The following is a 12,434-nucleotide window of genomic DNA, read 5'->3' on the forward strand; positions in this document are numbered from 1 at the left end:
TTTCTAACACAGTCATTTTCTTAATTTTTAAAAATTTATCGTTATCTACTAATATTGGCCTATTATGTTGTATTCGTTCAAATGAAATCTTAAAATTTACTCTTGACCCAATAAAAAATGATAGTTGGAACGTTCACTAATAAGGAAACAAATCGAAAAAGAATAATTGAATTTCTTAATAGAGAATTAGAGATACTGGAAATTTTGACCAAGACATTTGAATATTGAATCTTGCAAAATCAAGAGATATTATCTCAAATTGTTGTATTTTTTAACCAAAACGTCTCTCTGTCTTTTATATATATATATATACTGATTAAGTTTGGAGTGAACGAATTACAACGATTAATAAGACAAAAAAAAAAACAAAACAAAACACATTCCATAATTTGAGAGTTGAGACTTGAGACATCCAAACTATGAAGTCATCACATATAGCTCTAATCTGCATAGTCATGCTCTCTCTCTTGGCTCTTCATGAGTGTAAGTATAAGCTTCTTATATATATCTAAATCCAAATGTCAATTCTTTTATCCAAAAATCTGATTTGTGTTTAAAATCAAATCGATGTGTAGGTGTGAGCAAGGAGGTTAGAGAGATGGAAGAAACGATCTCCGAAAACGTTAGTCAAGAGTGTGTGCCTGGCCCATGTCATGCTTTGGTACCTCATTGTTGGTGCTGCGAACGTTTAAGGGATGTCTTGCCGCAAGCCTGTTGGTTCGGCAATACGGCTCGCGACTATTGCAACATGAAATGTAAGTTGTAAATTGTAATACTGTTGCTACTGATGCAATTCCCCAGCTTTTCCAAGCAGTCTTATATAATGCTTGCTTGTAATAGTTCTCTTTATTTACTATTTTGTTAAATCAAATAAAGTTGAATTTTCTGCTATACATATACTGTATGTGTGTGTGCGCTTCTACATCCAAATTTAAATAATTCTGTTATTTTTGACATCAAGAAATGGTAATTTGAATATATTGTTTTTTACAGCCTAGAAATTGAAACGGAACCAACTTGGCAAAAATAGAGAAAGAAACTTAACCAAAAACTCGTACTATTTTTTTTTTCATCGACAAAAATAAAAATCAGAATCAGAACCAAACCAAACATGAACCGAATTTAACACCTTAATACTGTATCTAAACGTAGCAACCTTTAGAACTTTGGTGTAGGAAAATCCAATAATGTAATAATGTTTCATTTCACTTCGTTTTGTATACTTGACAGACAAATAAATTCCTTCGGAAAATAAAGCTTGTTTACGTGACAAACGTAAACTAATGACACTGCATTATTTGGATTTTCTTATTACTATTTTTAGCTATTTAAATTTAAGTTATCATAATGTATTTACAATTTTATATTCTCCAATAAAACAAAAAGAAGAAATATTTTCTGTCTTTAGTCAGTGTGACTTTAAATTTGCTTACTAAAGCCTAACTGATACGATTCATAGGCTGTAACTGGCTGTGGAAATATCCTATACAACTTTTGTTTTTCATAAATCTATGCATATTAATATTTCAATAGGTATCCTATATGGCTATATAAATATTAGCTTTGTATATGATTAAGTTTTGTGTATAAATTACAGCAACTCAATAAGACAAAAAAATCACAATACACAGCCAAACCATGAAATTATCACATATAGCTCTATTATCAATGCTCATGTTTACCCTCGTTGTATGCATAAGTGTTCACATAAGTTATTCTTACATAAACATTTCTTCGAATGTCTTTCCTTTCTTATTTATTCTCAAACGTTGGTTTGTGTTTACTGTTTAAAATCAAATCGATCGATTATCGATATGTCATATGTGTAGGTAGGTATGAGGATGGAGGTTAGAGAGATTGAGGGACCGAACTCCCAAAACGTTATTGAAGAGTGGCACTCTGGCCCATGCCATGCTATGGTACCTCATTGTTGGTGCTGCAAACATTTAGAACATTGCTGGTCAGGCACAACTGGTCACGACTTTTGCAACATGCAATGTAACTTAAGTTTAAACCCTTGATAAAACAATGGAAGCATGAACTAGTCCTATTTTCTTTACAAAATAAAGAAACGTCTCGCAAGGTATATATAAACGTTACTGTTATGTTTGCTTCTGCGTCTAAAACGTAGTTAACAATTGTTTAAATCAATTTTTTTCTTTAGGGTTCTAACTAAAAGTTAAAAATAACTTGTCAAAATATCGTCAATATATTCCAAATTTAGACATACATTTTGACTAAAGAAACGATCTTGATATCATTCGATTTCTATTAATCATTTTTTTACTTTTTACAGCCTTCAAATTTGAAACAGAATCAACAAATAGAAAAAAAGAAGTGTGAAACTATTTTTCACTTGTATTCCACTTGCTTCGGTATGGTTAATTGTTTATTGTGTCACCAGATACTCAATATACTATATATACTAAATGACTATAGCATTAAAAAAAAAGTTAACAAACTAACTTTAGTCTACATTAAGACGCTTGTCAGAGGGGTTACAAATTTACAAAACTTCTTTTTTAAAATATCTGTCGTTTTTTTGTAATACACGACTTCTTCAAAACTACACTTAATAACAAAAAACTTCTCTTTAACATGATGTTTTTTGTATTACATGTTATTTATTAAGATTATATTCCTGCTGTCTCTAATAAATTGATGTTTTTTTGTATTATACGTTATTTATTAAGATTATTTTTTTAGATTAAAAAACTAAAACAATCATATTATTTTATGTTTTTTGACACATGTCATTTATCAATTAGTTTATGGTTTCTTTATCTACCAAAAAGTAATTCTAAATTAATTTATAAATAAAAATTAAACTTTTCTTAATATGTGTGATAATGTTGAAACAACAGTTTATTAGGGACAGAGGGAATATGTGATTTCTTCCGCAAACATAATTTTAATATCAAAAACACTTTTTTATCCAAATGATATGCTTTTTCGTGATTTTTAAATTAAATGACATGTTTTCATAAATAACAATAAACTGTTGTGTTGTATCATTGTCTATTGTTTAAGAGCAGTTTTAAAATTTTCCCTCTCTCAAAAAGGTTAATTACGTTAGTTTTCTGACACATGGTCATTTTCTTAATTTTTAAAAATTTATAGTTATCTACTAATATGGCCTATTCATTATGTTGTATTCTTTCAAATGAAATCTTAAAATTTACTCTTGACCCAATAAAAATGATAGTTGGAACGTTCACTAATAAGGAAACAAATCGAAAAGAATAATTGAATTTCTTAATAGAGAATTAGAGATATTGGAAATTTTGACCAAGACATTTGAAATATATTAAATCTTGCAAAACAAAGAGATATTATCTCAAATTGTTGTATTTCTTAACTAAAACGTCTCTATGTCTTATATATATATACTGATTAAGTTTGGAATGAACAAATTACAACGATTCATAAGACAAAAAAACAAAACAAAACAAAACACATCCCATAATTTGAGAGTTGAGACTTGAGAGTTGAGACATCCAAACTATGAAGAAGTCATCACATTCACATATAGCTCTAATCTGCATAGTCATGCTCTCTCTCTTGGCTCTTCATGAGTGTAAGTATAAGCTTCTTATATATATCTAAATCCAAATGTCAATTCTTTTATCCAAAAATCTGATTTGTGTTTAAAATCAAATCGATGTGTAGGTGTGAGCAAGGAGGTTAGAGAGATGGAAGAAACGATCTCCGAAAACGTTAGTCAAGAGTGTGTGCCTGGCCCATGTCATGCTTTGGTACCTCATTGTTGGTGCTGCGAACGTTTAAGGGATGTCTTGCCGCAAGCCTGTTGGTTCGGCAATACGGCTCGCGACTATTGCAACATGAAATGTAAGTTTTAATACTGTCATTTACTGATGCAATTCCCCAGCTTTTGCAAGCAGTCTTATATATAATGCTTGCTTGTAATAGTTCTCTTTATATACTATTATTATGTTTAATCAAATAAAGTTGAAGTTTATGCTATATACATTTACTGTATGTGTGTGTGTGCTTCTACATCCAAATTTAAATAATTCTGTTATTTTTTGACATCAAGAAATGGTAATTTGAATATATTCTTCTTTACAGCCTAGAAATTGAAACGGAACCAACTTGGCAAAAATAGAGAAAACCAAAAATTTGTGTTTTTTATTCAGTAACAAATATAAAAATCAGAACCAGAACCAAACCAAACCAAACTTGAACCGAATTTAACACCTTAATATCTAAAGACATCGTTACTGGGCTTGGGCCTTTGGACCCAAATGAAATATTTTTAATCTGAGCAGAGCAACAGTCGACTTTAAACTTCGTTGAGCGTAACAGAAAGAAAAAAAAAGGTGAAAAAGAAAAAATTCGAAACGGAGAAAAATAATATCTGAAGGAAGATGGCGGGATCTCTAACAGCATCAGTCCACCACCACCGTGGAAACGCGGTGGCAGCTCCAGAATTTTCCCGATGGCAGATAAGCTATGCTCGATTTGTTCAGTTTCCGTCTTCTCCCTTTCCGTATCCAGGTCTGAAACCCGTCGGGAAGAGAGAGCTGTATTATCCGCCATACGGGACGTGGTTGTCGACGTCTTCTTCGAACGTGTCTCTCCAGTTGGTCGACGAATTGAACAGATCCGATGTGATTCTCTCCGTCCAACTCGGCGGCAAACTCCTTGTGAGTTGATTTTTTTTTTTTTTTTTTTTTTTTTNTTTTTTTTTTTTTTTTTTTATGATGATCTCTCTCGTTCTCTTCTATTTTGTTGTTTTATAGATCGGGTGTTTAGGTTTGTGTTTTCGCGATGGTTTAAGCTTAATCGAATTCGTAAATCGCGATGTAGATATGTTTGATTGAGGTTTTAAAAGTGCGATTAACGGTGTTTAATCTCAAATTATACAGGAAGAACACTACATTTCGAAGCTGAATTTCACATGGCCACAGATGTCTTGTGTTTCTGGGTTTCCATCTCGTGGTAGTCGAGCGATTTTTGTTAGCTATAATGATTCTGCAAACGAGGCAAATTCTCTTTACGCTTATAATCACTTTTTGGATTTTATTTTTTCTGGAATTAACAGATTAATTACTTACTGTTCATGAGTTTGTAGAATCGAAGAAGATCATGTGGTTTTAATTTCGCTTGTTGTTGTTTTTATCCAGATCCAAAAATTTGCTTTAAGGTTTTCTACATGTGATGCAGCATTGGACTTTGTGGTAACTCTTAAGGTTAGCAGCAAATAGCTTCCTTGCATGTTGATCAGAAGGAGATTGATGTTTTCATTAACCTTTGAATTCAGTTTATAAGTTCGAATCAGAGCCGATTGGTTTCTGTTTTTTTTGTTATGTTTGCAGGAGAAGCTTAAGGGTTTAGAGGAAGCTGGGAACCAGAGAAATGAAACTATGTGCGAGGTTTCTTTCCAGTCAGGTTACAACCCTTCAAATGGAAGAATCCGCAGGTTAGATCACATTGGTTACAGTGTTGTGAAATTTGTACCAGTGCTCAAGCGAAACTATTTATATGTGGTAAATCCTGTTTGCAGAGCCACTGAGGAAAAGCCAAGTATGGTGAAACCTCTTAACAGTTATGTTCCTGAAATGCAACTACCAAGACTTGAGTATGAAGCTCAGAACCAAAAATTTGAATCTAGGTCCGAAGTTTCTTTCCAATCAGATTACAACCCTTCAGATGAGACTGTCTCCAGGTATCGCATTACACTGTTGTGAATTTGTACAAGTGCTTTCAGCCAACAATTAAGAGATATTTGGTAAAATCTTCTCTACAGAGCCACTGGGGAAGAGCCAAATATGGGTAATCTTCTTGATAGTTATGTTCCTGAAATGCTACCAAGACTTGAATACGATACTAGACAAACCTTATACCAACCACAGTCTGCCATAAGTCGAATCCCCAACCAGAGTTCCAACAATCTCCCTCCAAGTTTCACCACCTTACTCTCTGGTTGCTTCCCCAACTCCACTCTAGGTACATTTTATTCATTGATCTTGCTTTGTTCTAAGCTTGAGAAATATCACCTCTTTCATACATTATTAACACATTTTCTCCCTATAGATGCAGGCCAAACAACTGTAAAGCAGGATCCTGATCTAAAGTCACAGATACTGGTACAACATAAACAAACCCGATAGTTTTTTCCACAAAACTCTCTTTCGACACATGAACACAATTCTATTGTTATCTTCTGATTTGGGATTTCCAACTTTTTTTGTTCTTGCAGAACTACATGGAAGATTCTTCATTTCAAGGTGAGCATTCTCTCCACTACTTAAACACAGACTATATAATATTAACGTTAGATTTCAGCTTTAAGTGAATTTTCTGATTATACTGTTCATGTAACAATTGATTTTTCTCATTATCCAGATATGCTGCAGAAAGTAGAGAGAATTATGGAAGAAATTGGAGGTAACTGGATTCTCTAAGTTTCATCTTCATCACAAATATATATCCATCTTATTTTCATTTCTAGTCTTATGTTCATTGATCGAAAACATATGTTGTTTAATCAATTGAGATTAAAAAAGGAGCAACATTGGTAGAAGACATCGTTATTCAGATAAAGTGATAACAATTGCCAAGAAATTATTTACTGGATCCTTGTTAAATACATCAGATATATGATAGCTACTAAAACACATAAAGTTCTAATAAGAGACCTGATTACTCCATGGGACCAGATTACTCTGTCTACATAACACGTTGCAAATTCTCCTAGCATTACATATGTAGATAAAGAACTTAAAAGGATACACTTTTGTGGCGAAGCAGCCATCACAGTACGTACAAGTTTACAAGACATAAATATTAGCTTAGAGTGATTTGATCAAAAAAAAAATATATATATATATATATATATTAGCTTAGAGTGCTTATATTTTCCGAATCTGAATATTAATAAAGAGCTTTGCTTCGACCAATGTTCAAAATATCTGCTTCGACCAATGTTCAAAGTATAATCTTTATCAATAATCATAAGCTCATTCTATTTCCAAAACATTCGATTTGTTTAAATGACATGTGTAAATTAGACTCTAGTGAATTAATGTACTGATATCCGACTTTTACGTAATTAACACTATATATATATATATATATATATACCAATTACATTTTGGGAGGAAAGAGATTAAAGTTTGTAGGGAATTAAAATAAATTACAACTGTATAATATTTTAATTTGTATGGGGTTTGTTGGCCAAAAAATTTAACAAAACACATTTTTTTTTTTTTTTGGGTATAGGTTTTGAGTCAACGAGAGAGCACAACTGGATCAATAGATTAATGAGAAAAGAAAAACAAAAGACAAAAGAATTGAAATCATAATGTTTTCGAATTTTCTCGAAAGCTTATACGAGGGAATCGGAGACGATGACGCCACCGCCGACGACGAAGAAGACAACACGAGCACCCGGATATTTTCACCGCAAATACACGATTATTCCGATAGAAACGCCGTTCGTTTGTCACCGGAAGATGAGGCTCAAGCGCGTGGGGTTAAAGACGATTTGACAGAGCTTGGCCATACCCTCACGCGTCAATTTCGCGGCGTTGCCAACTTTCTCGCTCCGTTACCAGATGGATCATCTTCTTCTTCCTCCTCCGATCTATCGAATCATCATCATCATCATCATCCCAGGTTGATGAATCAATCGCGGTCTTCAGATCCTGAGTTGTACCAATCGCGTTCTTCGGATCTTAGACCGGATCAATCTCGGCCTTCAGATCGGGACAAATCGTGTGTTGGAAGTGATACGCCGGAGACTGGAATTAGGGTTAGGAGCTGGGATTTGGACGAAAATGGTGTCCAACATGTGTTTAATGATCCTCTTGTTGAGGAGGACGAAGAAGAAGAAGAAGAGGAGGAGGAAACTGATGATGAAGAAGAAGAGATCGCTGCGGTTGCTCTGACGGACGAAGTGTTGGCATTTGCGAGGAACATAGCAATGCATCCAGAAACTTGGTTGGATTTTCCTCTTGATCCTGACGAAGATCTTGATGGTAACCTTTTACATTCTCATTCATTCATTCAATTTATTGTGTCAATTTTTGGATTAATTTAAAATTTTTTGAAATTTTCACAAGTCAAGTTTTTTGGCCTTTTTTAGTCTTCATTGATTTTGACTTGTTTTCTATATACATATCAAAAGGTTTGTTTTTTTTTTGTTCTTCAATGTTTTTATCTTCTTCTTTTGGTAGATTTGGAAATGACTGATGCTCAAAGAGGTCATGCTTTAGCTATTGAACGTCTTGCTCCGAGGTTAGCTGCATTGAGAATTGAGCTTTGTCCATGCCATATGACTGATGGTTACTTCTGGAAAGTCTATTTTGTTCTTCTTCTTTCAAGGCTCAATAAACACGATGCTCATCTTTTGTCTTCCCCACAGGTAAGAAAACCTCTTCTCTTCTTATTCTTATGTCTTGAATCCAATCCAAAATGATTTGTTGTTTGTTGTTGACTTGTTTAACTCAATAAAAATTGTTTCAGGTGATGGATGCAAGAGCATTGTGGATGAAAGAGCTTCAGAATCAAACCCATTCTTCTAAAGAAAGTAGAGATAAAATTCTTGAAGAAGACATTTCACCGTCGCCTTCAAATTACTACAACCATGCTCCTCCTGAGTTTTTGTCTCCGAGAATATATGCTTTTGAACCTCCTTCAATCATGTATCGTGATTTCGAACACGGGTCTGAAAACGCTCAGTTTGTCGATAAGGCTGTTATTGATGAAAAACCAATCCAGAAGAATGATAAAAATAGTGCAAGCCTTAGCCTAACACCTAAAGATATTGTTGATGACGATGATGATGATGATTGGCCAGAAGAAGAAGATTCAGCTAATTCTTGGGCTCCAATGTTTACAGTGAATGAGGATGATGTTTCTTTCAGTGATCTAGAAGGAGACGACGATATAAGTAGCTTAGCACTCAAGTCTAAGATTACATCAAAGGGCACAGACCAAAAAGAAACATGATACATCATCATCTGGCTTGTTGCTCTGCCCTGTCTCCACGAGATCGAAGCAAATAGAATTGAACATAATGATGTGTGCTGAGTCAAATCGTGGAAAGTCATCTGGGCGAGTTTGATTGTTTGTGGTTTTAATGATGGTTGCTCTCAAAGAGAAGAAAGGAAGAAAAGAAAAAAAAAAAAGGTTTTGATTGAAACATGTACAGAAGATTACTTTGATCACTTCAATTTCATTTGTATTGTTCTCACTCTATATCTCTTTCTCGCCTATGTAATGAAGATATTGAAAGGCATTAAACTTAGATGAAATGTGTTTAGTTTATTATTTATACATGATTACATCTTAGAGATCTCAATTACCCAATGGAAACGTACTTCTCACAATTGTCAATAATGAATCACGACTACGAAAAGCAAAAGAGTTCATACAAGTAGCAAATGTGGGTGTGTGTTTTTAATACAAAAACGGTGTCGTAACGGTGAAATCTGAAGGCATTATGTTATGTTTTGGACAACAGAGACTCTATTATAGAGTAATGCGAAGCTGAATTTGATAGCTGCACTTATTTACTCCCATCGGTTTTATTTTATTTTATTGTGTGTTTTGTGTGTCTCTCTGTATTATGAATCCAACCACGAACCAGAACGAATTCGTCAGATCGTGAATAAGACTTTATCGAGGAACCACTCAGCTGCACCAGATGATCTTAGCTCCTTCTTCTCTTTGACGTTGGTCCTTCTTCTCCAGCGAAGCATAAAATTCTTCAGATCTCGTTGGGTTAATCCATCTGTTTGATCGGATCTGATTCGCAATCGGTTGAGAAACAGGGAGGGAAGAAGAAGAAGAACATGGCAGGGGCGGCCTCAGCGCTGTTTCTGCTCGATATCAAGGGCCGTGTTCTGGTGTGGCGCGATTACCGTGGCGATGTCACAGCTGCTCAAGCTGAGCGTTTCTTCACCAAACTCATCGAGAAAGAGGTGTTTTACTCTCTCTTCTGATCTTTGCTTTCTGGATTTGCGATTCGGTGTTTTTAGTTTCTGTTTTGGTACTTGGATGATGTGAGTTCTAAAGAGTACTTGGATGCAATGAACGAGAGTCATGGATTCGTTTCTAATTTCCATCTTTGGGAGATTCGCCAATAGAATTCGAAAAAGTGTTCTAAGCAATAGACCCGATTGTATGGAAGCTTGCTAATAGAATTCTTAGATAAGATAGTGATCTGTCTTTGTGATCTGATGCCACTAGTCCTTCTGAGATTCTTGTGATTTTACGATACGGAAGTTTGAACATTTGGAACTAATGAACAAGCTTGATCAGTGCTTATAGGAGGATTCAATTTGGATAAAAATTTGATCAGAATCGATACTATTTACTTTCGTAAGTAGTGTTTTCTTTGCGGGTTTGCTTACTTTCGTCTAATTTTTTTTCAGGGTGATTCACAATCAAACGATCCGGTTGCTTATGATAATGGGGTGACCTACATGTTTGTACAGCATAGTAACATTTACTTGATGATAGCGTCCAGACAGAACTGTAATGCTGCCAGTCTTCTCTTCTTCTTGCATCGCGTTGTCGATGTAAGCTTCCCTAGTGATTCAGTTTTTGCATTTCCATCTGTTTCCCCCGGTTGGAGGATATAGAATATAAAGAACGGCACTGTTTTCATATGATACTTTTTCATTTATGTGTTTCTTATATTGTTTTGTAGGTTTTTAAGCATTACTTTGAGGAGTTAGAGGAAGAATCATTGAGGGATAACTTTGTGGTAGTGGTATGTCAATGCTTCTCCCATCTGCTCTTTTAACACCTTTTGTTTTTTTTTGTATGCTATATATTGTTATTTCTATTGCATGGAATGGATGTGTGTGGGCAAAAATTATTTTGAAAGGTAGGTACTGAAATTGACTTATGTTGCTGGCAGTATGAGTTACTTGACGAGATGATGGACTTTGGTTACCCTCAGTATACTGAGGCGAGAATCCTTAGTGAATTCATCAAGACTGATGCATATAGAATGGAAGTTACACAGCGACCTCCAATGGCTGTCACAAATGCTGTCTCATGGAGGAGTGAGGGCTTACAGTTTAAGAAAAACGAAGTAGGTGCTTACTTTTCAAGCAGGGAACATTTTACTTTTCTAATGTTTTAAGTTTTCAAATGTTGACAGACGTATGTTTTGTTTTCCAGGTTTTCTTGGATGTAATTGAGAGTGTAAATATCCTTGTGAACAGTAATGGGCAAATTGTCAGGTCTGATGTCGTTGGAGCGTTGAAGATGCGAACATACTTGAGGTGCGTTCTCTAGTGTTCCTAGTCAACCAAAGCATTTTAGATTATAAAAAAAGGTCCCTCTTCTTTGACAATCTGCTTCTTTATCCTTGTTATTACAGTGGAATGCCGGAGTGTAAGCTAGGCCTGAATGATAGAGTATTGTTGGAGGCGCAGGGACGAGCAACAAAAGGAAAAGCCATTGATTTGGAGGACATCAAATTTCATCAGTATGTATCTTCCTGCAACTTCAGACATTCTTGACAATCACTTTATCCAGACCAATTTTTGAGTTTTTACATGTCTCTTTCTTCAAAATGTTAGGTGTGTTCGATTAGCCCGTTTTGAAAACGACAGGACGATATCTTTCATACCACCCGATGGGTCTTTTGATCTAATGACGTATAGACTCAGTACTCAGGTTTGAAATGTGGACTACTGCACAAATGGTTTTGTCCCCTTCTTAAACAAATTAAATCTCATGATATTTTTTTATTTTCACATTATACTTGTTCAGGTAAAGCCTCTTATATGGGTGGAAGCGCAGATAGAGCGGCATTCCAGAAGTCGTGTTGAGATGCTAGTAAAAGCTAGAAGCCAATTCAAGGAGAGAAGGTAACTAACAATCCTTGTGTGACTTGTTTGATTTTACGTTTTAACTGTTACTTTGAATCGTTTCGATAAGAGTTCCTTAATCTGCAGCACTGCAACAAATGTTGAGATGGAGTTGCCCGTACCAACCGATGCATCTAACCCCAATGTAAGAACATCTCTTGGGTCTGCCGCATATGCTCCCGAAAAAGATGCACTGGTCTGGAAAATCAAATCTTTTCCAGGGAACAAGGTAAGTTCTTATAGTTTAATGTAACACTTTACCATAGTCAAATGCTTACATGAAGTTTTGAAACAATGTAGGAGTATATGTTGCGAGCAGAGTTTCATCTTCCAAGTATAACGGCAGAGGAATCAACACCTGAGCGAAAAGCTCCAATCCGTGTCAAATTCGAGATCCCATACTTCACAGTTTCAGGAATACAGGTCGGTATTGCTAACAGTGATCAGTTTGTCATATGTATCGTGTGTGTTCAATACTACTGCATTAAAATCTGAAAGCAAAAACCTGATGCGTGATAATTATTTGTATTAAAGGTTCGATACCTGAAGATCATTGAGAAGAGTGGGTACCAAGCTCTT

At 34.9% G+C, this 12,434-nt stretch overlaps 3 protein-coding genes across 4 annotated transcripts in view; all 3 read left to right on the forward strand.

The window, feature by feature from the left end:
- Positions 4,336-7,347, forward strand: LOC104739694 (protein POOR HOMOLOGOUS SYNAPSIS 1-like). Of its 2 annotated transcripts, XM_010460130.2 has the most exons (10): positions 4,336-4,667; positions 4,890-5,006; positions 5,148-5,213; positions 5,340-5,443; positions 5,528-5,689; positions 5,771-5,970; positions 6,058-6,110; positions 6,224-6,251; positions 6,370-6,411; positions 7,246-7,347. In XM_010460130.2, the coding sequence occupies exons 1-10, from the start codon at positions 4,389-4,391 to the stop codon at positions 7,326-7,328; spliced, it is 1,134 nt and encodes a 377-aa protein (XP_010458432.1). In that variant the 5' UTR covers positions 4,336-4,388; the 3' UTR covers positions 7,329-7,347. The 2 variants fall into 2 exon arrangements, with proteins under 2 accessions (XP_010458432.1, XP_010458433.1); XM_010460131.2 differs by lacking the exon at positions 7,246-7,347 and having other exon boundaries at positions 6,370-6,591.
- Positions 7,279-9,274, forward strand: LOC104739693. Its single transcript, XM_010460129.2, has 3 exons — positions 7,279-8,003; positions 8,202-8,389; positions 8,491-9,274. Exons 1-3 carry the CDS (start codon positions 7,328-7,330, stop codon positions 8,974-8,976), a joined length of 1,350 nt encoding a protein of 449 aa, XP_010458431.1. The 5' UTR covers positions 7,279-7,327; the 3' UTR covers positions 8,977-9,274.
- Positions 9,759-12,434, forward strand: part of LOC104739695 (AP-1 complex subunit mu-2) — a gene marked incomplete in the record, with an annotated part of 2,941 nt that continues 265 nt past the window's right edge. The window contains 11 exon segments of the mRNA XM_010460132.2: positions 9,759-9,950; positions 10,404-10,550; positions 10,682-10,744; positions 10,895-11,071; positions 11,161-11,264; positions 11,363-11,470; positions 11,565-11,661; positions 11,758-11,855; positions 11,943-12,084; positions 12,156-12,278; positions 12,390-12,434. Of these exon segments, the coding sequence (XP_010458434.1) occupies positions 9,822-9,950; positions 10,404-10,550; positions 10,682-10,744; positions 10,895-11,071; positions 11,161-11,264; positions 11,363-11,470; positions 11,565-11,661; positions 11,758-11,855; positions 11,943-12,084; positions 12,156-12,278; positions 12,390-12,434 (1,233 nt within the window).

The sequence above is a fragment of the Camelina sativa genome, chromosome 14 (assembly GCF_000633955.1).
Source record: "Camelina sativa cultivar DH55 chromosome 14, Cs, whole genome shotgun sequence".
In the NCBI taxonomy this organism is placed as follows: domain Eukaryota; kingdom Viridiplantae; phylum Streptophyta; class Magnoliopsida; order Brassicales; family Brassicaceae; genus Camelina; species Camelina sativa.